Raw genomic sequence first — 26,840 nt, 5'->3', positions numbered from 1 at the left:
TCTAGATGACGGTGCATCGTCTCTGGCTACAAGGGTGACATCGCTAGAGACTCAAATGAAGGCAGTGACTGCAAAGAACAAAGATTTGGAGGGACGGTCTCATAGAAATAATATCAGGATTGTCAGGGTCAGAGAGCAACAGCTCAGAATAAAAATGGAAGAACATGTTGAAAAGATCTGCATGGAACTTTTCGTAGCTCTGTCCCTCTCCTTCAGCTATTCATTGTCAAAAGGGTGCATAGGGTCCCTAACACCTAACCAATCCCAGGGGGCAAACCCGTGTCCAATCATAGCCAAACTCAAACTATAAGGACCGCAATTCGATACTCAAATCCGCCAGGGAAAAGGGAGACCTCCAATATGATGGAGACAGCATTCAATCTACCCAGACTTCTCCCCAGCTGTGCAGGCACAAAGGAGGTCATACACTACCGTCAAATGCCGGCTGCAGGACAATCAGATATTACACTCAATTCTCTTCCCCGCAAAAACTGCGCATTCAGCATGAAGGTAAAACTCAATTTTTTAATGCACCCGAAGAAGCAAACAACTACCTGGACCAAACCGGCTGCAGACCTGCCTCCAACAACCCAAGACCACAGCGCAGGGACCGAATGAGAAGAGAGCCGCCATAAGCCAACACCCGAACACAGTAAGAGGTGGAACCGAGTCGCAACCACTGCCACAAGATCGCCACCACAGAATCATAATCCTACAAGTTAAGGGAGCCTTACCTCCCGGAAGGCTACGAGCACTCCAAGCACAGCACCGTTAATGTTCTTGTTCGTAAGGGAGGGATCAATGTGGGCCAGTTGGCAGTTGCCCACACAAGGGAGGGATAACAGTTCCGGGAAGACACCGTCGACAGCCCGCCTATTTTCCCATCATGCTTCAGCCTCGAACCCCCACCACACCACCCAAAAAAACCAACAGCTCCCTATACACCAATGTGACACCACTGGCACCTGTCGGCCACCAAATGGTCGCACCCAGACATCTATTCATCATTCATCAGAACTGTTTAAAGTAGCAACCTGGAATATCCGGGGAGGTAATCAACCAGCGAAAACCAGGAGAATCCTACAATACCTCAGAAGGCACAAAATCAATGTGACTATGTTGCAAGAGACCCATCTGCTCCCCGACTCAGAACGCCACTGGGCCAGTTCACGGGGCTGCCACAGGTACTTCTCGTCATATTCATCCTACCCGAGAGGGGTGGCCATCCTGATCGATAAAAAAGCAGGCTTCAGTCTAATAGAATCCAGGAGGGACACTGAGGGAAGGGCATTGCTGGTGAGAGGGATCCTTGTAGGGAAAGAAATAATCCTAGTGAATTCATATGCCCTCAACACGGATGGCCCAAACAACTTCAACTCGGTCATGTCACACCTATGAACAACTAACTCGGGTAGAATCGTCTGGGGAGCAGATCTCAATACAACACTGGACCCCCAGATAGATAAATCGCACATCACAACTGGTCGACCTTCCAAAGCCAGTCTTCAGGTTAAAGAAATCTGCCAAGCATTCGACCTGATTGACGCATGGAGACAATCCAACCAGAACTCGAGAGACTACACGTTCCACTCTGCCATCCACAACACCAGTTCCTGCATCGATTACCTCATGGTATCAGCTCAGAGCCCATTCCGATGGGGGCCCAGTCAAATCCGCCCCAGATCCCTCTCGGATCATTCAATAGTCACACTCGAGTACACCCTGCCTAATACCAAATCGACCACACTCAACAGGAGATTCAAACCTGGATCACTATCAGACCACGTGTTTGCGACCGAACTTCAACAAGAAATTACATCCTTCCTAGAGATAAATCAAGACTCCGTCAGATCCGCAGGCACCCTGTGGGAAACATTGAAATGCTACATACCAAGCATATGTATGGCAAAAGAGAATGGCATTTTGTTTGTTTGTTTATTTATTTGTAATGTGCGAACATACCCTCAGGTATCAGGGCGCAGCCTTTTTCAAGAATTTGCGAAACTTAGTTACAACAGCAATAAAAAATACATAATCACAAAGAAGGTATGCAGGATAATATACATATATATAAGTAGGCACGCATGGTTACAAAGTGTACGAGTAGGAACTGACTTGGCACCTGAATGTGTTTGACGGCCTACGTTTTCAGCCATAAAACTACCTTGGATCGGAAGTTTTGATAGGGCAAGTCCGTTCTGAGAGTTGGCTGTAGGGAATTCCACAATTTGGCTGCTTTCACAGGGAAGCTGTTACCCCCTATTGTGGAACTTCAGGGTGAAGTTGGGGACAGAAAGGCAGTCTTTGTAGGCTGTTCTTGTGGGTCTCAAGGAGGACTGTCTGTGAAATCTATCCATCAGATAGATGGGGGCAGCGTTATTAAGGGATTTGTGAGTGAGTGACGCTGTTTTTAGTAGAATTTTGTCATTGATGGTAAGCCAATTGTTCTGTTGGCTATATCCTGTGATATGCTCTCTTCTGGAGATGCCCAAGGCTTCTCTAAGAGCATTGTTCTGAAGAGTTTGTAATTTGCTGGTAGTGGCCTTAGTGAATCCCAGATAGAGGGCGTTGCAATAGTCCAGGCGGGACAGTATGAGGGCTCTAGCGAGGGTGAGACAGCTAGTGTCGGACAGGAATGGTTTGGCTGCGCGGATCAGTTTACATGTGTATGCCGTGGAGGATGCCTGTCTATTGAAGGAGAAGTTGGAGTCCAGGTAAAAGCTTAGTGTTTTGACCTCTTCTCCCACTTTAATGTTGTTGCCATCGATCAAGAAAGAGCAGTAGGCAGGGCCTAGTTTCTTTAAACTGGTGGTGGTGCCTAGGATGATGAGTTCAGTTTTATCTTCATTCAGGTATAGTCCATGTGTGGCCATCCATGCCTGGATGATGATGTACACTATTTAGCAAGGCCAAATCCTTTTCATAATCTCCAGAAAGCGGAAGGAGGATCTGGGTATCATCTGCATAGTTGGTGTAGGTGATACCGAGATGATCCAAATCATCGAAAAGGGGCTTGGTAAATATATTGTACAGTGTGGGGGAGACACGGGAGCCCTGTGGCATGCCACAAGTGATTGGTATGGGGTCTGCTGCCGCTGTAGGTGAAAAAACCCCCATAGTTCTGCCGTTAAGGAATTATCTAATCCAGGTGTTGGCCTCAGCAGAGAAGTGGGCTGATGTGTGAAGGTGTGTGCATAGGACAGAGTGATCAGCCAAGTCGAAAGCAGCAGAGAGGTCAAGGAGGAGGAGTAAGGCGGCTTGGCCATTGTCTCTGAGCATATCAATCTGTGCTTTCAAGTCGATGAGAGCAGTTTCAGTCCCGTGTTGAGGACGGAAGCCTGATTGTCTAGCTCCCAAGAAGTGGTGCTCTTCCAGGTACTTCTGTATTTGTACGTAGGCGACCTTGTCCAGGATTTTTAGAAGGAATGGTACGGTTGTTATGGGTCTGTAGTTTGTGGGAGTGGCTGGGTCAAGTGTGGGTTTTTTTAGTAATGGGAGTACCCAAGATTTTTTTAAGTTAGTGGAGATAGAACCAGTGGAGAAGGAGGCATTAATTAGTTTTGTGATGACAGGGGAGAGGTTGCGGGCGGCATCTTTAATAAACTGAGCAGGGCAGAGATCTCCCTGACAATTGAAAGGTTTCAGCGACAGGATGGTTTTTTCTACTTCAAGTGTGGTGACTTTGGAGAAGTTGAAACGAGTGATTTCTCTTAGAGTGAGTTTCTCCGGTAGATTGGAAGGGAGAGGATCATTTAAGGAAGCTTTTTTGCGGGAGATTTTGTTATGTAGGGTATCAATCTTGTTAACTAAGGAGTTTTGGATTTCTGAGCACCAATTTTTATCGTTGGTACAGGTATCTGGTGGTACTATGGGGGTTTCTACTTCTTTAAGGATGGAGAATAGTTCCTTCATGTTCGATTTCGCTTGGGATATGCGGGAGTCAAAGGAAGTTCGTTTAGCCAGGTAGATTTCTTTTTTGTAGAGGGTGGATAGTTTGGAGAGTGAGTTTGTTAGCTGCTGAAGGGGATTTCTTCCAAGTGGCCTCGCAGTTTCTTTATTGCTGCCTTAAGTTTTTAAGGAATGGTGTGTACCATTTGTTTAGATGTGTTTTGGGTTTGCTTGGTCTGGATTTGAGGGAGGCAATTAGGTCCAGCGAGGGGCCATGATTTTATTATATTCTTCGACCAAAGTCTCTGGACCGAGTTATCAGGAAGTGTGTTGAGTGTGGGGAGTAAATTCGGGATAAGTCTCTCGACTGTAATACTCTTCTTGTTTCTTGTGAGTGTGGGGGGGGGCCCTAATAATTGGCGGGGGTGGGGGTCGGATGGTGGAGAGCATCAACGATACCAGGTGGTGGCCCGTCCAGGCTAGAGGTGAGATATTGGTGATGTTCACTCGACAGTTATAGTCGGCACCCAATCAAGTATTCTGCCTTTAGTATGTGTGGGTGCCATACTTCTTTGTACAAAACCTAGTTCGGAGAGGGTATTGACTATAGTACTGGCGATTTGGTCTTCCGGGTCATTGTAGCCCATATTAAAGTCCCCCAGAGTGAGTACTTGGGTAGAGCTTTTAAGGTTGCTGGATAAGATAGTGTTAATGTCCTCATCAAAGGTGCCTATTGGGCCTGGAGGGCGGTAGATCAGGTGGATATTGAGCGTTTGGGCATTGGTGAGAGGGACTTTGACTGAGAGTATTTCGCAAGAGAGGACGTTGATGGTTGTTGCTAATCTCATGGTGAGGCTGCCTTTATGGATGATGGCGACTCCCCTTCCTCTGGAGATGGGTCGATCTTGTCTCAGGGTGGAGTAATTGTCTGGGACTGCAAGCATAAGCATAGGCCCTGCTGCTGGATGCAGCCAGGTCTCAGTAATGGCTAGGAAGTCAAGGTCTTTGTTGAGGATCAAAATCGGCAATTTCTGTAGCATGGGCGACTAATGATCTGGCGTTGATCAGTGCTCCCTTAATTTGGGGGCTGGCTAAGGTTTTAGTGTTAGTCGTGGTATGTCAATAATCCTGTGTTAATTCAGGAGTGCCCTGATTAGAGGGACTGAGTAGAGGTGTATGGATGGAGTTCTGAGGTGAGTTCGATTTTCTTGTAGGCTGGGTCGGACCAGCATCGTTTGAGGTTTCTGTATGGTAGGCAATGAGCGGGCAAGGGGCTCATAAATCTTTGCTAATCTGGCTCTGAGTCCTTTGTTCCTATCAGTGGTAGAACGAGGGAATCTGGTAGGTAGCAACAACTGTGGGTCATTTATATGTAGGTGTGAGTTGCTGGATGAATTGGTGTTTAGCATAGTTGAGTACATTGTGATAGGTGGGTGCGGAGCCATCCTGAGTCGTACTACAGTATTTCAGAGGAGCAGGACGCAAGCGAGCAAACTGGTAATCAAGGGACACATGCTAGGTGGTAATTGCAGTTGTGTTAGGTAAAAGGGAGGTTGGCCTGGCGCTGGGATAGGGCTGCTATAAAATTAGGCACTCTCAGTACAGAGTACTGCAAAGTAGGTATCAGAAGTGGAATGTGTCGCAAGGCTGGGGGTGCAGAATAAATGTTGCTGGCTGAAAAGCAATAAATATGTACCGATAGAGGGCGTTGCAGGCTGAAGCGCTGGGCAGGGAAGCACTAACTACAGTCGGGCATACAGCCACGTAGAGTTCTATCTCAGTGTTATAATATAGCATGAGAGAGTGACAACATTATAGGCCACAAGTTAGTACAAATTAGGCTGACAATATGGTTGGTCTATCTAAGTAAGTAAGGCAAGACGGGTTGTGATCTTGCGCTTAAGTAGGGTTATTGCTATGCAGAGCAATGAGCGGCTGGGTCACATAGATGCAATACTGAGGGTACTTAGATATAGTGGCTATTAGGCTTCACAACTGCTGGATCGTCAATTCAGTGATAGCGTGGCAGGCTAGAGACATACAGTGCAGCCTATATAAGGTTCTTACTGCAATGCACACATACACTGGAGATTGCATTTACGATGGCGCAGAGGCAACGTGAGCACAGGCAGTCTAGGCTGAGTAGAGATCAAGATACAATGCACATTTAGAGTTTGTAGGTAAATATGCAGTGACACATTAGTAGAATTATAAGGGCATGCAATCCAGACAACGTGACACTCTTACAGCAGTGCATACATTATTTGTGTAGTGCATTACAGTCAAGCATCATGGCAGATTGGTGACGAACAGACTGAGTATGAGTTAATAAGAGTATCCCCGTGGGATAAGAATGATCTGGTACCCACTATGTATGTATAGTCTAAGTGGTGGTCATGCAAATGGGGAAGCAAGTCAAGATAAGGGTCTATGGATCGTCAATAACAGTGGTCTTACCACGGGGATGAGTTCAGATGAATGACGGCAGATTGGCCAGGTCAGCTGTGCTGGTAGATTTAGCTGTCCATGAGCCGATGTAAACATGGCAGGATAGGTTGTAGGTGCTGGGGAGTCATGGGCGCCAAATGAAGTAGATAGGCGTGCACGTGTAAAATAGCGAGCGTGTGTCGGCAGGGAGTCAGGCCGACGGCGCGTACAGACGCAGACAGGCTCTTCGATTTGCGGCCCTTAGATCAAAGCAGCCGGCTTCCGCCTCCGGTTAGCAGCAACAGAGGAAGTATTGGCTCACGGCCAATCAGCTGATCTGGGAGGGGAGCTCAGAGGTTCACGTTAGGGATCATGGCGGCCATCTTCGAATGGCTGCTGCAGTTACCTTGGTTTTAGGCAATGCCTTGATGCAGGTAAGTTGTAGCACGACGAGTGGAATAAGAATAATGAAGCATTTGGTGGCTTACTTCATATGCTGGTGCTCGTATGCATCTGCCGGTAATAAGTTGCACAGACGTGCAGAGGAGCTTCAGTGATGATGCCACGAGGCAGAGGGGCTCCTGCCCTGCCCAGGGTGGCTAGCGAAATTAATAACACAGATGCAGACAGGCCCTTCGATTCGCTGCCCTTAGATCAAAGCGGCCGGCTTACGCCTCCGGTTAGCAGCAACAGAGGAAGTATTGGCTTGCAGCCAATCAGCTGATCTGGGAGGGGAGCGGGGCTCAGAGGTTCACGTTAGGGATCATGGAGGCCATCTTCGAATGGCTGCTGCAGTTACCTTGGCCTTAGGCAATGCCTTGATGCAGGTAAGTTGTAGCACGACGACGAGTGGAATAAGAATACTGAAGCATTTGGTGGCTACTTCATATGCTGGTGCTCATATGCATCTGCCGGTAATAAGTTGCACGGATGTGCAGAGGAGCTTCAGTGATGATGCCACGAGGCGGAGGATTTTGAAACTGATAAGACGAGAACTGGCAAACAGTGAGGACCGACTAAAAGAGCTTGAGCGCAAATGTACCACTTCTAACGACCCACAGCCTCAAGCCGACCTAAAAGAAGAGTAGCTAAGATTTAACAAAAAAGCTACCCGTGAACTAAAGTTCCTCGGACGCAGACACCAAGTCGGGCAATATGGCGAAGGCCAAAAGCCGGGAGCCCTACTAACACGCCTGATAGCACTTGATAAAACACCCACTCGAGTGGAACGAGTCTGCAACGCACAAGGGTCCCTAGTATACACCGAGGAGGACATTGTCAAGGTGTTTCACACCTTCTATCAGGGCCTATATAGTTCCAAACACAGCCCATTCCCCGAGGCATTACAAAACTACTTAAATAACACAGAACTCTACTGGGCAGTCAACGAACTCCGGGAACCACTAAACTTACATCAGCTATTAAAATCCTCCCAAACACCAAAGCCCCGGGCCCTGATGGCATCACAGGTGAATTCTATAAAGCCTTTGCGACGACCATAGCCCTGCTCTTATTACAAGTCTATAAAGAAGCCTTAGAACGCGGAATTCTCCCACCAACGATGCGTGAAGCCAATGTCATCCTCCTACACAAGGCAGGCAAACCCCCAGACGACTGCGCCTCTTATAGGCCAATCTCCCTGATCAATCTGGATAAGATACTGGCCAAAATTCTAACACCACGACTGCTCCACCTTATGCCCGCATTAGTGCTAGGCGAGCAGGCAGGGTTTATTCCAGGCCACAGCACAACATACAGCATCAGAAAGGCTGTTTGGTATCATAGAGTCACTTGACCCCTCACAACAAGCGATAGCTGTCTTGCTCGACGCAGAGAAGGCATTCGACTCCATCGAATGGCCTTTCCCGTTTGCGGCTCTGAAACAAATGGGACTAGGGAATTTCATCATCAACCTAGTCTCGTTGCTCTACAATGACCCCCGATCCTTCATCACCTTAGGCAAGCCGAAATCTGCCAATATAAAAACTAGAACGCGGCACCAAAAAAGGCTGTCCCCTATCAGCACTTATCTTCGCCTTAATAATGGAACCCCTAGCCTCACAGTTATGCGCCCAACAGCTTCACAGAGGCCTCACCTTTGGACCCCATAAATTAGTTGTCTCACTCTTCGCTGATGATGTGATCCTATTTGTCCACGATCCCCAAACCAATCTCAACCCGATAATGTGTGAAGTGATTAACTTTAGTAACATCTCCGGTCTTAAAACCAACCATTCCAAATCAGTGCTATTCCCCCTAACACGACATACCACTAAATTTGTAGACGATCATGGATTCAGGTGGGAGGATTCCCTCCCAGGTTTGCTACCTGGGCATCCACATGTACCTCAATCACGGCGATATATATAATGGCAATTACGGGTCGACACTGAGATCACTTCAGGAGCGCATACAGAGATGGAAAACGCTCCCGCTAGCGCTCTGGGGTAGAGCCTCCCTGATCAAAATGGTGATTCTCCCCAAGCTTCTCTACCTATTCACAAATATACTGCTGCTCCTTCCACAGTCATTTTTTAGAAGAGTTAAAAGCCTCATTCTAGACTTACTATGGGCAGGGAAACCGGCAAGAGTAGCCTACACAACTTTAATCCTACCAACGTCCCGTGGTGGCCTCGCACCTCCCGACATGGAGAGGTATTTCTGGGCAGCACAGGCACAATTTTTGAGCCACTGGTACACCACACACTTTATCCGACTGCATGTACAGATAGAACAAGCCCTAGCTTCCCCTAACTTACTGAGAGCGGTCATTATCGGCCACATGCCAATACCTCACAACACAATGAATATCGTCCTGTCCACCTATGCAATTTGGAAAAAACTTGCACGGAAATACGATGTACAAATCAGATTCTCTGCCCTGCTGCCAATCAAATGTATCCCAGGCATCCCCCTGACAGCTGAGAAGGTGTTCCACCAGTGGCTGGATAAAATTAATGTCCAATCCCTTGGCAACCTGTTCCCCGAAGGAACATTTATAACACCCCAGATGGCCAGGGAAAGAGGAGGTGACTCATCACTTGACATATTCATTTATTTTAGGCTACTTTACACCCTGCAGTCACTGTTCCCATCCTTCCCCCAACAGCCGGAGACATGGGATCTTCTACATAGCACAATCCAGGCGAAGGGAGAAGGGAGGTTCACCTCACTGACCTTACTGATAAATAAATCCCTGCTAACAGATACAGTGACAAAAGATACCCGAAGGAAGAGACGCTGGGAAATGGGCACCCAAGCCACGATACCAGAGGAAGACTAGACTTATATCCTGCGTCAAACCCAGAAAGTGGCGATAAACACACGCCTCAAGCAAATCCATTTTAACTTTGTGCATCAAACCTATTTCACTCCAGCCTAGAAACACAGACAGCACCCGGAATCAACAGCACAATGCGAACGGTGTGGCACCTTGGCAGCCGACTTCTTCCACCTCGCTTGGGACTGCTCTGTAGTCTCCCAGTTCTGGTCTCAAGTCTTGCAAACGACAGCTGCGATAATAGGCGAAGAGCTAGTGCCGCTCCCCTTGGTGGCCCTTCTCAGTATGACCAAATACCTACACCCCTCAACAAGGAAGCTGGCAGCTCTCCTCCTGTTACTGGCACGCGGGAGAATCGCCATGTCATGGGGCCGCGGACCGGCCCTGTACCCGACAGCCTGGAAAAAGGACATTCTGTACTGTCAAGATATGGACACTGAATTTCTGCGGACACTGCTCCTACACGCACATCCTCCGGACATATGGGGCCCGTACGTTGCATATCTACTCACTACATCAGCTGACTCAGACTCACAAGAGCAGACCGCACAAAAACCAAAACAGATGTGGACCACCCTAAAGCACTGCTACACACGGACTGCAAAAAGGGAGCAAGCCACTGCAAAACACTTGCGTAAATTGTAGACATGGGTGAAAGGGTTGGAAAAGAGGGTGGGCAATGATTATTGGTGCACCCAGTTGGTGCAAGTTTGTTCGCTGTTATGTACAAATCTAAAAATAACGTTTTTTATGTCAGTCATAATGGGGACCAGGCTTGCCTCTTGGTCTCGGATATAAAGAAGTGTGTCGTCCGCATATAGTGATATAGACTGGGTCAGGCCCGTAATTCTGATGCCCCCATGTCCGTGGTTCTGCCGCACATATGCCACCATTGGCTCAATTGTTAAGGCAAACAGTATAGGGGAGAACGGACAGCCCGGTATAGTGCCCCTGCGCCTAGTGAGAATATTTTGAAGAGAGTGCGATTAGCAAGGACCTTGGATCCTGGATCGGTATATAGCAGCCCAACACATTTTAGAAAGTAGGGGCCCATCCCAAAACACTTAAGCACTGCAAACAGATACTCCCACGACAAGGAATCAAAAGCCTTTTTGGCATCTAGTGAAACCACAGCAGCCCGTGCCCTGGGATCAATCAGTGCCATGACCCCAAATGGCCTACGGAGGTCCAAAGCAGTGGACCGAGTCGGGACAAAACCACACTGGTCCGGGTTGACCAGTCCAGGAACAATGGGGAGAAGCCTGGTGGCCAGGACCTTGGCGAAAATCTTCATGTCGGAATTGATTAACGAGAAGGGTCTGTATGATGACATATCATGGGGTGGACACCTTGGTTTCAATAATACGGTTATTATGGCTTTGTGCATAGATTCTGGCAGGCTACCCTGGTCCATCGCCTCAAACATTGCCTTTCTAAAAATCAAGTAAAATATGAAATTTCCCATTGATTCCCCTGCCTCCCAAACCAGAATCCCAAAGTACTGCCTGTCCTTTGAATGTGTGTGGCAAAACGATTATTCCATGGTGTTGTAAATGTTTTTTATTGGTTAATTTGCAATTAAATCTGATGTAAGTTGTGACTGTATATTTTAAAATGTTTACCTTTGTGCTTTTAATAACAAAGTAATTGGGAGTTGTGATATTGTGGGGTGCTACAGCATTGGTGGTTGATGTTGGTTGTTATTCTCCTTTGTCAAACCTTAAATAAATATGTATTCTTACTATACACCAGCCTGGTTCATAGTCCATTGGTGACATAGGGTATTTGTTGAGGTTGGTGCAAAATAAGTGGGAGGCCTCATCAAAGTAGAATCTGTATTAGCGCTTTGGGTGCGCGCCACCTTACTTGTAGGGGAAAGGAACTCCCTCAGTTGAGTGTGACTGCCTAATAAACTGCGACAGTGGAGAAAAGATGGCTTAGCTCGAGTGTCTATTTTCTTTGACAACTTCCTTGTGTGGTTGTCTGCTTTGAATACTCCATGAACTTTCTCTTCGACAATATCCCCAAATAGCATGCAATCCTCAAAGGGAATCCCCAGGGTTTTTTTTGCTTATGGGAATCCGTTCTCCAATCTTTAATATGCAGCAATACGGCGTGCCACAGCCGATCCCATCACCATAGCAGAAGCGTTAACCCCATCATAAGCAAGGTCTGTCAGGAACTCCACCTCAGTTCCAATATCCTGAAGATACAGGGAGGGGTCAGAACCTTTGTAAGGGGCTTCTGACATCTGCAATCCCCCCAGGGCTTTCTCTGTCATGCATGACGAATATGTTGCTACACATCGTAGAATGCGGTCCAACAGCCTTGCATGGTCCCTGCCAATGGTAGGATCAGAAAAAACTGGAGCATGCCGGGAGGATGGGAGTTTAGCACTCCCACTGATGGCGGGCATGCCGGAAACAAAATAAGCATACAAAAGGGGTTCCTGAAAGAGAGGGGGATCACTTCATACTTCTGGGACAAGGAAGAGAGAAGTGGAGTGAATGTCTTCTGTGTTCACGTCTAAAATCAAAAGACAACAAACAGGCTAGAGACACACTCCATACGACGAAGAGAATAAAAATAGCATTATAATGTTTAGGAATACTTCTGATACTCATCATAACTAAGTTATTTCAAACGTAGTGCATGGCCTCTGGGTAGCGCCATGTCATGCGTGATGCATTCAGCCATTGTTGGCATGGCATATGTATACGGATACTTCTAGTTTCACATTGAACATATGAGCCTACAATCCAGAGCACCTAATATTCAAAACAACGACTGGCTGAAGACATCACATGACTGAGGGGTGCTTTTGAAACTATGAATATTTTTCATTCCCCGACTCCCGTTTCTAAAAGGTTATTTTCAACTTTCTACACATCTAAAGGGGCAACACGGTGGGGGTTTGTGAAACGTGCACCAACTTCATTCTCACTGACATCTGGTGTAGTCGGTCTTTGGGACCTCATAAGTAAATACTGCGAAATGGTTCATTTAAATGAAATGCTACTAAAGATTCAAACTTGTTATGACAGGATACCTCTCCTCACATTCTGCGGATCATCAATATCTCTTTACTTAGGCATACAGTCAGCCAAAACGGCAGACCTACAATCATAAACAACACATAACTTACCGAAATCACCAGTCAGCCATCTTTATACACTCTTATGCTCCTCCCTTCAACCAATCACAATCCTTCACACATCAATAAGTGTTTTATCGAGACCACCAATCAGGACACGGTATCATCACTTTCCACTCTCGAGTGCAGGCGGCCTGTGAAATTTTGGCTTTAATAGACGTATTTAAAAAGCAGAAAACTTTTAGAAACAATTGTTTGTTAATAAAAATAACTTTTAACAGATTATTGAATAATATTTAAAAGAAGTATTAGAAAATATATTACTTCATAATTATATAGTTAACTATTAAGGAAGCGAATAATATATCGAACTTAATTGACAATGTGATTTTATTTCACCTGGCCATGTTTCAGATTCAAGTCCAGTCCTTGCTTAAGTCTTTTATACTGCCTGGCATGGCAGACAGTTACAATAAACTGTTTGCGGCGATGTTTCTAGTCCCTTTTCAATGTCTAGCATAAACACCGAGGAAGTCTGAAAAGAAAAATTTGGGGGCGCACATAGCCAATTTTGACAGAAAGCCGTACAAAACGCTTTAACGAGAAAAAGAAGAAAATAAAAATGTTATTTTCACGAATGAGGGTCCCGTTGTTGTCTTTCTATGGCAATCAGCTGACCATTCTAATAGACCAATCACCATGACTGTCTTTAAACTGTACTGTGCAACTCATCTTGAATTATGTGTTGCCTCTGGTTGGTCAGTTGGAAACTTTGTTTAGCTGTCGGGTTAGATTGCACTTTACGTGTGGACTGAATCAACTTGCTGTTCGCTTCGCTTCTTTCTGCCTGGCGGAAGACCTGTATACGCCGCCGCTATGCTTGAGCCTAACAAGCGTAAAGGGCAGGAGATGGTCTTGATGCCTCCCAAGAGGCCGCGTACCGATCTGCTGCCTCCAGGAACTGCCCCAGGGGCTATGCTACCGGTGGTGAGTTTTTCGAAGAGCTGGGTTGATGCTCTGTTGTGGAGATGACTGGAAAAGTCTTAGCCTGCGTTGTAAACCAACCTGCCAAATTGATCGTTATTGTGCTTTTTGGACATAGAGAGTTTGTTTTGCTGTCCTAAGTGGAGGGCTGCAGGAGGGTAATAAAAGATGGTGCCAGTCTAGACTCACCTCTTGGGTTTACAACTGTACTTTCAGGACTTGAATACATGCAAAACAAACGGTGTTACCTGATCTTGGTAATTGACGCAAGTTCCATTTGTTTTCTGCCCGTATGACACGTTTTGCCCTATCACGACTGTCGCAATTAATGCACAGAACTTGTAATGGCGCTACCCCATTTCAGATTTTGCTTCCCCAGGTTGCGTATGTATATCTCGGTAACTATCGCACTGAGCTAGCTGCCTGATAGGATTTTACTTTATGCGATTGTGCTCAGCTATTTGTTTTGTGAATTGAGCTGGCGAGCCAGTTATCCAATGATTAGGGCTGGGTCAAGGCAGATCCAGGGGGTCTGGCCTGGCTCATGCGGTCAAATGCGAGCCAAGTCAGGAAAATAGGCGTTTAAAAAGAGAAGTGGGCTGTTTGGGAGGGGTTGGGAGTGGGCCGGGGTTCTTTTTGAATGGTTGTGTAAAGATTGGGGAACAGATAAGGAGCGTGGGCTAGAGAAGAGACCAGGGGATGGTGGCTCTCAGGGGAGGGGGAATGAGTAGAGCCTGTATTTTGTGGATGGTAACATGATGAAGGTGGGCTGTGGGGTGGGAGGGGAAGAGGATAGCGGCTCTAGGGGGGAATAATCATTGGTATTTGGTGAATGATGGCACGATGATGCAGTGTTGGTGGTGAGGAAAGGACATGGTGGTGCCACCCACCCTCCTCAATCAATCAATGCCTGGTACAGGGTAGAGCAGGAAATCAGGTGGCAGCACTCCTGTAGGTGGTAACGTTGCTTAGGGAAGCACTTTTTGTTTTTTATTTTAATTTTTCCTGGAAAGGCACCACAGGTATTATGTGGGGCTCATGTCTGGACTCTGCTGGACAGGTATTGGCCTGAAAGGGGTTTCGGGCAACAGCCCAGTTCTGATCTGGCTGACTCGCACTTCGTCTGACTCACCCAGCTCTACTTGGTGAATGAGTGCATGTATATACTGTACATTATCTCATAGTGTCTCTTGCCACTGATGGCAATGTTCATAAACTTTCATAAGAGGACGAACTATAAATGGAGTCTCATCAATAGGTCGTTGAAAGCTGTTTGGGAGGAGGTATTGGGCATATCCAGCAGTAGGAAATTGTAGATCACATTTGCCTGTACTGCAAAGTCTGCCATTTTTCCAAGAAATTTTGGCCAACGGAATCTAATCCTGGGTTCTATGCGAGTATTTGGGGTTATAGTGCCAAGACCTTGCTGTCTAGGTACACAGTAGCGAGTTGGTCTGAAATTACGACTGCGCTGCAAGAGTACAGGGATGAACAGTGGCTAAACCGCCTCTTAACACCCCCCCCTACTACTATCAAACCAACAGTGATCCCAATCATGAAGGTGAGAAAGACACAGCCCCACAAGTATAGCTCCAGGGCACGCTATACTCTTCAGGAGGGGTGTGTGGTGATAGCAGAAGCAACCTAAATAACTTGCAATAAAAGAATGTCCAATATTAAATGCAAAAAAACAATCTGTAACCAGTAAGAGAAAACACCTCCTGTAAAAGAACACTAAGAATGCAGACTTTGTCAAAGGGCACACTAGGCCGATGAGCATGGTTATTGAAGCACAATGTCGCTGTTACAGGGCTGTCTTTAAGAAAAAGATGGAGCAAGGGGACCAAGTCTCTTCACAGTACCCTATGCTCTTGTCTTTGGGGCTTGAGTGTTTGCGTGATTTTTGGCATCGAACCATGTGTCTGGATGTTTTTGGTGCTGGGCCAGTGAGCAGTGACGGCTTGAGGGTCAAACAGTCTCTGTAGTCTCAGGTGCAGAGAAGTGAGGACTAGCCTCTGGGGGTGTGCAGGTTTGACTGGCTCAACACAGCGTTGTGGTACTCTAGTGGCTTGGAGTTTGAAAAAAGCTGGTGACAAGACAACGATGTAGAATTGGGGATTTTGGAAGGCTTGGCAGGTCGCTGGTGCAGAGACAGCGGAGCTTCAGTGTCGAGCAAAACTGTGATGCGGAGATGGTTGTGCATCGAGGTCGGGGAGGACTCTCCATCGGTTTCTGTACAGCAGCTTGGATGGTGCCAAAGGCGCTCCAACTGGAATCTATGCGGTTAAGAGATGCAGGGAAAGCCAGACATCACTTTGTTTTTTCATTGGTTTCTGGGAGTGAAAATGCAGGGTCTCCAGGAGAAGAGGAGTCCTTCTCTGCTCCAGGGAGCTTAGCTTGCACCTAAAGGGTGTCCTTCACCTCCAGTAAACGGGAGCCTGATTTCAGTGCAGCCAGAATGGGCAGCCCTTGGTCCAGCCACAGTCAAACCCCCCCCCCCCGTACCTCTGGGATGGTCTGGGAATAAAGCTCTCCTCTGCCTTGGGTATCTTTTGTCTTCACCGCCATGGTAGGACCTTTTGAATAGACCACATTCCCAACAGAGGTCAAAGTGTATCCTTTTCATGATGGTCCAAAGATGAATCAAAGAAAAAGGTTTCCCTCTCTCCTTTTAACGGCACATTGTCATAGAGAATTGGCACAGGAGCCTGCTGTAAGGGGTCCAATCCAGGTGGCTGTAACAAGCGCCCTTTCCCTTAGGACATGACACCCAGAATGCCTTGCCTGTAGGAAATGGTGGGGACAGGAAAAGGAAGGGAGTCTTAAAAGAACCCAAGATGGTAGGACCCTTCCCTCGGCCCACCTCATCTTTTGCTACTGTAACCCCTGTCCCTTCCCGTGCCTACTCGCTTTAAAGGGACTCCACTGATCAGCACTCTGGCATGGCTTTGTCGGTGCTGCCTCTGAAGCACTGATTCCCAGGCGACCCACTGAGGGACATTCTATGCCATGGGGGGCCATGGAGGAGTGTGTTAATATCCATGTAGGAGAATGAAAGTGACCACATCCTAGCTTTTGTTCCACGCAGCAGCTGTGGAATCAGTCGGACCAGACACCAAGATTAGTCTTTTCATAGCTAGGTCCTGCTCACAGAATGAATAGCAGATCTCCCTTTCAGAAATTGAACTACCCACGCCCTTTTCTATAAATCAAAATCGCCAGGGCTTTCACACCCTTGCAGATGGCAATCTGTCACAGTTGGCATTTGAGGCTTGGGTGCAATACGTACATTCTTTGGTTGTTTCCTGTGTATGGGGAAGTTTTTCCTTCCTTCAAATTTAATTGTAACTGGACAGGATTGGAGAAGCCCAAAATATTAAAAAGCATCGGGGGGGGATAGTCCTCAGTAATATTTGACTATTGGTGATTTGGAAATGGTGTGGGCAGTGTATGTATAGAATTGAGGTGGCAAATGACGTAATGGCTGGCTAGTAGCTTGCAATTTGAACATTTGCACACAACACACCATTTTTTTACTAGCCGATGGCTAGTGTGAATTTTGAACCCTGCTCAAAGGTAATCCCAGCAGTTAACAGCAAGCAAAGTTGTATTCTGCTAAATCCCTAAAGACCCAGATGTCAACACTAGGATATCTCCAGGGCCTTCTGCATTCAACTGCCCTAGACATACTTTTTTACTGGTTACTTTTCTTCCCTTGTTGATCCTGCTTTGATTGCCAAATGCCTGTATCCTTGTTGCCCAATGGTTTGACCAAGGTCCTCGGAGTAATTAATTGTTGAGTCCAAACGCTAATACATGAGTCAGCTAGTCTCAGAAGGCAAAGTGGAGGTCAATTCTCTACCATTAATTAGATAATTTTCACAAGGTACAAGGTTTGGAGGTATTCCAGCCATTAAGCTCCCTTCTTATCTGGAGTTGTCTGTGCTAGGGCTGGGCAATATATTGGGTTTTGGAGATATATCTAATATATTTTCAAAATCGATATAGGATGAGGCAATATCGTTAATATATATATATTTTGATATTTACTCAGCTGCGTGTATTCTCAAACAGGAAGAGTAACCCTGTGTTTACACTTTATTTTGATTAATGTCTTATAAATAAAGGTGTTTGTGACATCTTGCATGTAGTTGGCAGCTTACAACTGAGCATTTAACCCTCATAAACAATATTGAGATGTAGATCGCCATTCAGCCCAAAAATATTTAGATATGGCTTTTGGTCCATATTGCCTGGACCTAGTCTGTGCTGTCCCCTTGTCCCAGGACAGTCCAATCCTCATGCGCAGCAGCTTCAATCTGGTCTTGGAGTGTGTGTAGGGTGATAATCAGTCCATCATTACCCATACATTTACTGGGAACGCAAAGATGTCGAATTTCGACATCCAAATTTCACCCCAGATATATGTGGGGGGGGGGTTGGGTAAAGTAAATGATACATGTGGAGGAGGGATGCAGGGGTTCTCCCCCTGCATATATATGGGGTGAAGGGAGCGCCGAATTCAAAATTTTTGTAATTGCCAGTGATCACATAGATCCATTAGAACACATGCTCGCTAACTCTGAGCATAATAGCCTTCCAAGAGCCTATCCCATTCTCTGTATTTATGGATCTCTGCAGGTACATCTCCCCCTCCATGGTAGGGGGCACCTCTCGGTGGAGCACGGACTGGCAACCAGTGTACTTAGTGTTGCAATTAGGCCCAAATCCAGTCATGCAACAGGCCCATTATTTGCAGTTGAACACGATTTTTAGAGGCTAACGTCCCTTTCCCCAAACTGCCAAGTCAACAACTCTTTGTTCAGAGAGTCCAAAGAAATGTCTTTTGTGTTGGTAATGAACGGAGCTCTCCTACATGCATGCATAAGTACATTCAGAAGAGGCCTACAATATCTCTCAACAGCTAGTTATTCTATCTGGTCATAAATTAATTCCTACTTTTTTAAAGCAAGTCAGTGCCTTCATCCACTTCCCCAGCCTCCAACAGCTAGTTGTGGACCCAGCTGTCGAATGCATGTCTAGATAGGACCCATCCCCCAAGCTTACCCAAGTCCAGTCATACAAATATCTAGGTATGTGGTTCAATTCAAGCTTATGTGAGCAAGAGTGGGTGCAAACATCTTGAGAGCAAAGTGGACTCCCGTGCAAGACAAGCTGTTATCCTCCACAATAAATAAGGCCAATTCTCTATTAGCCCACTTATAACATTTTACTGGCAAAAAGTAATACCGATTCTAGACTATGGATCAGAAGCGACCTTAAATCTACCATGGTACATATGGCATCGGCTTGAGGGCCGTTTTTTGAGACTAGCATTGTCGCAACCTCATGCTTTTCCAATATCAAGAATAAGATTTGAAGTGGCCATTCATTCATTTAATTCCATTGTTCTTTGTAAATCGCTAATTGATTACGTCTCCTCTGCCCCCTGCCTCCCGATTGATATATCCGGACAAAAGTGAATGCCAGACAGGATTTCCTGCTAAACCAAACTGCAGTGAACAGATTAAGTCCTTGAATACTTCCATTTGAAACGCTGAAACATCCTCTTGGTGCAAAGGAAAATACCGACCTGCGACTGTATTGAAACGCGGGACTCTAAATCACAGCACAAACTTTCCATTAATACTTTGCTAGAGGCTCGCAGACTAAATCATCTCCCGGCATACCTCTCTAGATTGTTTCCCTGCCCAAAACTGTGCAATTTGGTTCTATGCTTTAGACTGAACTTACTTCTGACTTGACCAGTCCTGTCGCACACTAAACAATTAAGAGATTTTTCTAACATCTGCCGCTTCTGTTAAAAGAGTGATCAGCTAGAATCCCTTTACCATGTGGTGATGGTTTTCGAGGCATTGTTGCTCATAGGACTAAATATCGAGACTTCACACCTCGGTCTGCAACTTTACTGTCCCAAGAGGAAAGATGGGCCTCAATCCTGCTCGGGGAAGAAAAGAGAGCGATCTTGGATGGAGACATCTACATCCAATTGATGACTGTCTGATTTTGCACATTTTGTGTTCTCTTAAAGGGGTTGGACTCTTTCCTCTAGATCTAATTCTTCGCTCATACAGTTCTAACTTGTGATCTCTTTTGATGTAAATTGGATCAGCGGAAACGTTTGTAATAAACTAACTCATTTAATAAAAAAAATTAATGAAAGCAAAAAAGTCCCTTTACCCAGACTGCCCAGTCAACAACTTCTCTGTTCAGAGAGTCCAAAGAAATATCTTTTGTTGGTAATGAACAGAGCTCTCTCGCTACATGCATGCAAAAGTACATTTAGAAGAGGCCTACAAATAGTCATAAACGAATTACTACTTTTTTAAAGCAAAAGTCGGTGCCTCCATCCACTTCCCCAGCTTCCAACATAAAATTGTGGACCCGGCTGTCGAATGCTGCTGTGCGGTCCAGCGTGTCTAGATAGACTCCGAACCCCGGCCCCCCCCACTTCTTTCAGCATATTAAGGGTTTTGTTCCAAATCCCCTGCAGTGTGGTCTCTGCTCTGGTCCAGAAACCAGGTTCTAAATGTGAGGGATGGTGAAGTTGGTCAAAAAAAGGGAAACTGGGTGACCACTATATGCCCCATAACTTTTGCCAGGACTCGACGATTAGTGATGGGTTTAAAGAGAGAAAGGAATTTGCGGTTGCAAAGACATTTTTTGAGCAAAACGGGGAAATGGCACCTATATTTATGTCTGCCCACAAAGTAAAAATTGATAAATCCTGGTAGAATATTGTCCTAGCACCCGGACAGGACCTCTACCTGCTTGACGTCTCGCGCCATCTCTCTCTCCTGCTGTTTTAATGTGTGCAGTCACTGTGGTATTTGAAGGGTCAGAAATGGTTGTTCTTATCCCACTGTTGAATCTATTGGGATAATTGATCATGCAGTAGCTTGTTTACATGTGTGGCCCTTTGGGGAAGAGCTTGCTTCAACTTCAGTCTGTGAAAATGCCTCAACTCCTGCTTACTGCACAGTGTACCTCGGGTTCATGATGATGCATGACATTGAGGGTCACCACAGGGATTGAAATAAATATGTTATCAGTTGGAGCTAAAGAGAATGAGCAACGAGTTCATAGTTTGCCACATACTTCCACATGGGACGCTGTAAGCAGATTCAATTCAACACTACAGCTAAGTCAATGCCTAGTCTGGGATGCTGAGGGAAACCCTTATTGATATATTTTTATGTCCAGTTCGTTTACTCTGGATGACAACCCTTGTATAACACCCCTCTCTTAGAATCCCCCTGACCCCACTGAGCCAAGAAGTAGGTTTGTTTTGCAAATTAAAAGGTTTATTTGAAAATTAAACAATATATAGCTATCACACTTTTATAGTAACTTAATATTTGATAGCACACTTGTGAAGATGATAGTGATCAACAATGGATAATGTTACAGTGGTACACTATTTTTGATGGCTTAGAAGTGATATAGAGAGGATAAAGTAGCTGAGAATGCTTTTATGGCTTCAAGGACAATGCAATGATGAATGAAAATGCAGTACAGAAAATAAACTTTATGACTTCAACAAAAGACAATGTAATCACTTTTCTTTGACATTCACCCCCCCCCTTTATGCAAAGTAAAGAGATGGGAGGAAAGCACACAGTTCTCAGGAATGCAATCAAATATAATTCAGTTCCCCCCTAGCAAGCTTAGAGGAAAACAGGTAGGAGCCTTAAACGCAGGCAATAATACTTTGATGTGGTTGCAATTAATTGAAAAATATGTGGAAAATGCTTTTAATTCCCTATAGGAGGTTCAGGGTAGGTGATAGCTACTTCGTATTAGTTCAGGATCACTTTAGCAATGCTCTATGAATAATTGTCAGGTTGCAAACGAATTTCAGCAAAGGAAAGCAAGGACAAATATTTTTACACGTGGATGAAATTAAGCAAAATGATAAATCGCGGCAAATGTAGTCGCGTGCATCGAGCGCAATTACGGAGGGAGTATGAGGAGTAGAAAATCGGTTTAGAGCTTGTTGGAAAGCTTAGAATCTCAGCTTCTATCACAAACGGTTCCGGAGATACGGCAGATTTTAGTAAAGGTAGTTTTTCGGATTTGAATTTTTGAAGCTCAGAATGACAGATGACAGTTTTCAGGTTTAAAGATGACAGAATGACACGATTCTAGGAGGCGGTTCTAACAGGCTAAAATAGTTTGGATTAGATTATTTTAAACTAAGAGATTGGTTTTGGTACAGTGCTAGCTGGGTACTCACACTAGATTTTGGACAGGAATGCGACTTTGTCACGGATCGGGTCAACCGATTGGACTGGACTCCTGGCGGTTCTCTCGCCACGGACGATCTCTGCCTGGTTCTGCTCACAGCAGTCTGGTCTGCTGTTCTCTCTGGTTCCGGATACAGCACTGCTTTCTGGATACTGCTACAGGTTCTTGCAAAAGTTCTTGGCAAAGAACAGCTCGCCCGTCTGAATAGTTTGGTTAGTTTTGAGGCCTGCTGAAGAGAACTCAGCTTGTGGTTTAAGCCTTCGCTTTAAATTGTGGAGTCAGAGTTCTAAGTTCTGGTCTCTGTCTAGCTGGAGTCCGTCTAGGTCTCTGGAGTTCTGGATGTGAATTTGTCCGTCAGCATGCTCCGCAGAAAAAGGGAATTGAGTGTCTCTACCTGTCCCAGCAGTCTCTTTTTATGTGTTCTACAAGTGGGTGTGTGCATGGACATAACTGAGCCGGCCTCTCGCAATCTATTATTGGCCACGTCCTCCTCTCTCCCTTGATTGGGGAGCTGGGTTGTGTGTCATCTTTATGGCTTACAGAAAGACACTCCCCTTGTCAAATTGCACACAAATCTATTTCTGATCCAAATACATACATATGTACCATTTTTCTAATATTATACTTCCAGTTAACATATTTTCTGTAGCACCAAACCATCCGATCCCTGTCTTTGTAAGATGTCGTGTCCACTTGTGACAGAATTCTGCCCTTTTCATCCAGATCACGACCTCTAAACCTTTCCAGATTTTACACGTGTGCACCCTCCTTCTACACACATTCCAGTAATCTACTAGGTCTCTAGCATAAACCCAGTGTCTGTAATATCAATAAATAGCGGGGTTTTGCATCAGAACATGGTACAAAGTTGAATCAAGTCTTGAATTGTGGGTACATTTTTTAGATTAAGGTTCTCCAAATTGCACATTTTTGTGAGCTTAATACAATATTTTAGAAGCATTTAACTTAAACATATATTTGCTGCAATATGATTCCACAAAAGTGTCCGAGTCCACCCCCAGAAACTTGGGAGTACCACATGTCTCTCCTCTCCCAGGCAGGGCTCTGTTTACAGTCCACACTGAAAATCAACATACCCCATTCAATTGCAAGAGTCTATCGTGTCGGCTGAGGTCAGCAGGCCAGGGGGCCACTCTGCATTTGGTTAGCATGAACCTGTGATTTCCTGGGCTGTTGTGTGGGTCTCTGAGGTGAGAAGGTTTCCCAGCCTCTTGGCCTGTTAATGCAATCAGATTGTCTCTGGGAACAGCAAGTGGTTAAGAGTTTTAATTAACCAGCGGGCCTTTGAAGTTTCCAGCTGTCTGATTAGCTTCTGAAGTAGCAGTTCTCCTGTCAGAGTTTAGACCGCTAGCGCCAGTTTGTGGACAAAGCTGGTACTGCACCCATTTTTGGGATCTGTCTTGAATTAATGCATTTCAATAGAGTGGTCTTTGCTTGATAGTATAGGATCCTTGCTTAACATTGTTTTGATGGCATCCTTACAGTAGATTGGTGATGTGGAACCCCCCACAAGAAGGTTGTATCTTTTAGAGTGGTCTTGTGCCCATGATTGGTCTTGTGCCCATAATTTTAGCAACTTTATGACATAAAAAAAATGGATTTTGAACAGAACCATCTTCCTTTGCACTGGTGGGTGGCAGATTAGGTGACCATTTTGGTGTGCGCAAACTGCGCGGTTCTCCTGGATTCTGGCGTGAATGTGGGCAGCGACAGCTCATCCCCACAACTACCCAGTCTATTGATTTAGTTTGTTCTGGGATAGAATAATGGGGGCGACAGCTCATCCCCACATCTACCCAGTCTATGGATTCAACATGGGTCAAAACCCTTGACAACGCAGACTATAAGCTTTTGTTTGTTGTATAACTGGGTACAAAAATAAAATTTGCAAGCTACTTATTTGCCACCTCCATTCTATACATGGACATGTAGGACTCATTGACTGGTGGCGAGTGCAAATTTGCACCCTGTTCTATAATGTATACTTTTTTTTTGTTGTATTCTTTAAATGGTTGTAGACATGTCCAATAGCTCCTTTGTACACATTTCCAGCCTCGTACAGCTAGTGTCACATTGGGTTATTGAAGGGCACCAGTTGGACTGAGCTGACAAAAGTAGTTGCTGTTCGTGTCAAGCCAAGTAGCCATTCTCTTGTGGACTGAAAGCAGAAGCTGAATAGCACTCGACAAGTTCGACCCTTGCCTTTGGAAAGCTAATCTGGAAACACCGCTCATCAACCTGTAAATTAGATAATGGCAGAATCAAACATTGTATTTTATTGGTCTGCCAAATATGATCAATATAAGTATATTGGCAATACTAACTTTTGCTCGTGCCTGAGCCTTCGTGCCAAAATACCTTTTGATGATGGCGCGCTTTACAAGTCCATTTAACATAACCGAATAGCCATGTGTTAGGTGACTGCAGACTGCTCTTCCTGAGTTTCTTGGCCAAAAAAATCCCCTGAGTAGGCTTATCCATTCCTCGCCTGGTCAATCGACAAAGGCAGTTGAACACCAGTTAATTTGTTTCTATTTTTTTCACTAGACCAAAACGTGCAACTGGCAAGTATGAGCTCTTGCGTGTTCCACCCATAGTATCTGTATGTATGCATTCCCAATCCCACTTCTATGTACCCTTTTCAAAGGCAGCTACTTGGAGGTTTTATGGTGCACCAAGCCCTTTTACCATATGCTATAGTATTTCGGACCCTTTTTTATATGAAACAATATCCGGACCGGTGGATATTGCAGACTTGCCCGCAACTGACCATGGCAATGTTTAGTAGGACTAAAGCATAGAGCTATTTCCCCAATTGATGGCAGGCAACATAGTTATGACATTCGGAGAGTACGGTTCTTTACCAGGCAACTGGTTCTGCTCTTTCAACCCATCTTTCATGAAGTGAAAAAGTGAATTTTCTAGGTCTCAGGTGCATGTTTTTCTTCGTCCAGGCATAGTACAAATATTTCTGGATGCGGTTTTGTTTCTTTACATACCTAGTTATACCCAATACCATAGAAAGGTAATAGACCGAAATGGCAGGAAATGCCCGAATGTAGTTACCCAGCATTAATCATCTTTAGAATGTACTGGATATTCAGTCCAGTATTGGATGTATACTGGAATGAGGCAATAAGCAAACTCAGTAATATTTTGGGAATAGAGATACACCCTACACCAGAATGAGAATGGATTTGGTTTGGTGGTGACAAAGGGAAAATATTGAGGGTTGATGCCTCTGACCTGTATAATTGAGCTAGCTGTGGCATATACCCCCAAAAGCCGAACAACAGTTGGGAGACGTAACAATGATGTTGGGTGCTGCTATAATGGTGCTTGTAATTGAATAGCTGCCCCTAGCTTGGGACGGGGTGGGTTAACACTTTTTGGACTGTTGGTGGGTAGACGGTCCTCGTATTCACACACGAAATGCGCAGCGTTACTTCAAGTTATGAAAGGAAGCCTTTTGTAGCCTCTCCATAGTTTCGTTTACGAATGCACTGATGTCTGCAAACCAAGTTGAACATTGTGTTGTCCCTCTCTTCATCTCAACTGGATTACTGCCAAAAGTCGCCCAGCAAGTTTGTAGGCCATATCACTCTCTGCAGTTGCTCTAACCCCACAGATGTGTGATTCAGTTTATGGAAAACTTGCGAGAGAACAGAAATGCATCCCCTTACTACTTGGTTACATATCATCAGTTTTCTTTTCTACATTCAAGGGACCTCCTCGTACCTCCAGCCTCCAAGCACCAATCATGCTTCTTTCTGGACATGAAGGAGAAGTTTATTGCAGCAAATTTCATCCCAATGGAGCCACACTGGCATCTGCAGGATTTGACAGACTAATATGTAAGTGCGTATTTATGTACAGTTTCTCATTCTGTTACATTACACCTAGAAAGCGAAATCTTTAAATACTACGCCAACGAAAAATCTTGTGAAAATGAACTTGTAAACCATCATTGATTGGGACGCTTGCTCTTGCCCTGTTATGCTGCTGGATCACAGAGCAATGAAGCCTGGGCCACCGCTATTCATTATGTAAGCATACGTTCGTTTGGGCACAGTGGTTTGCCCAATTGTTGTCAAACATATGTTTGATCTGGCATGTCCAGCTCATCTTTTCCCTATTGCAAAATGCAGTATGCCACAAGGGACAACCCAATCACCTCTATTCCTGTTCTTCGAAATTTGAGTGGTTCAGAGCAGCCACCAGTATTCATACCACTATACATTGTTTTTTTTAAAAAAAGAGGTTGATTTCCACTGCCTGAAGTTTTACTGCATGACATGTCATTTTTTTAACATGTTTTGTTTTAAAACTTGTCAAAAATGTTGAAATGATTAGGGTCTCCCTTTACATTTGTAAGAGTAAAGTGTCCTTCTCCCCTTGAAGAAACTCTCTGCTGACCCAACCATCTTGGTGAACTATTACCCGGTTTCCCTCCTATGCCATTACACAAATGTTCAAGAGAAACTAGTCTTCAGCCAGGTCATTAAGTAGGGCCCACTTTAATATGCTTCCACAGTACACACTTCACCTAGACTGCATTCGGGCATTTCGCCAACTGTCCATCTGGTAATGGCCACTCCAAACGCTCTTCTTTGTTTCTCCTTTTAGAACTCTGCTGCTTTTGACACAGTCGCCCACTCTTCTCTTCAAGACTTTTTGGTTTCTCAATCTTCTCTAGCCTGGACTGTGTCGTACCTGGAAGGTTGTTCATTTTCAAATCTCCTGCAACTCCCAAACCTCTGACCCCACTACTAACCCTGTCGGGGATCAGCCAAGGATCAGTCCTTTGCCTCTGCTCTTCACCTTCTATGCCTATGCCCTAAGTAGTCTTGTCCTTTAGGCTGTCACTTGTGCCTCTTT

General features: G+C 45.3%; 2 protein-coding genes across 3 annotated transcripts in view; one reads left to right on the top strand and one right to left on the bottom strand.

Moving 5' to 3' along the window:
- Positions 1 to 12,871, bottom strand: part of ZCCHC17 (zinc finger CCHC-type containing 17) — a 262,713-nt gene extending 249,842 nt beyond the window's left edge. For both annotated transcript variants that reach the window (XM_069623041.1, XM_069623042.1), the window contains exon 1: positions 12,741 to 12,871. The gene's annotated coding sequence lies outside the window, so the exon portion shown is untranslated. The remainder of the gene's footprint in view (positions 1 to 12,740) is intronic.
- Positions 12,872 to 13,158: 287 nt separating this feature from the next.
- Positions 13,159 to 26,840, top strand: part of SNRNP40 (small nuclear ribonucleoprotein U5 subunit 40) — a 175,020-nt gene continuing 161,338 nt past the window's right edge. Inside the window, exons 1-2 of the mRNA XM_069623040.1 lie at positions 13,159 to 13,676; positions 25,687 to 25,816. Of these exons, the coding sequence (XP_069479141.1) occupies positions 13,566 to 13,676; positions 25,687 to 25,816 (241 nt within the window). The 5' untranslated portion in view covers positions 13,159 to 13,565. The remainder of the gene's footprint in view (positions 13,677 to 25,686; positions 25,817 to 26,840) is intronic.

The sequence above is a fragment of the Ambystoma mexicanum genome, chromosome 11 (genome assembly GCF_040938575.1).
Source record: "Ambystoma mexicanum isolate Mex_15411 chromosome 11, UKY_AmexF1_1, whole genome shotgun sequence".
Taxonomy (NCBI): domain Eukaryota; kingdom Metazoa; phylum Chordata; class Amphibia; order Caudata; family Ambystomatidae; genus Ambystoma; species Ambystoma mexicanum.
This window is presented reverse-complemented; position numbering and strand designations above follow the sequence as displayed.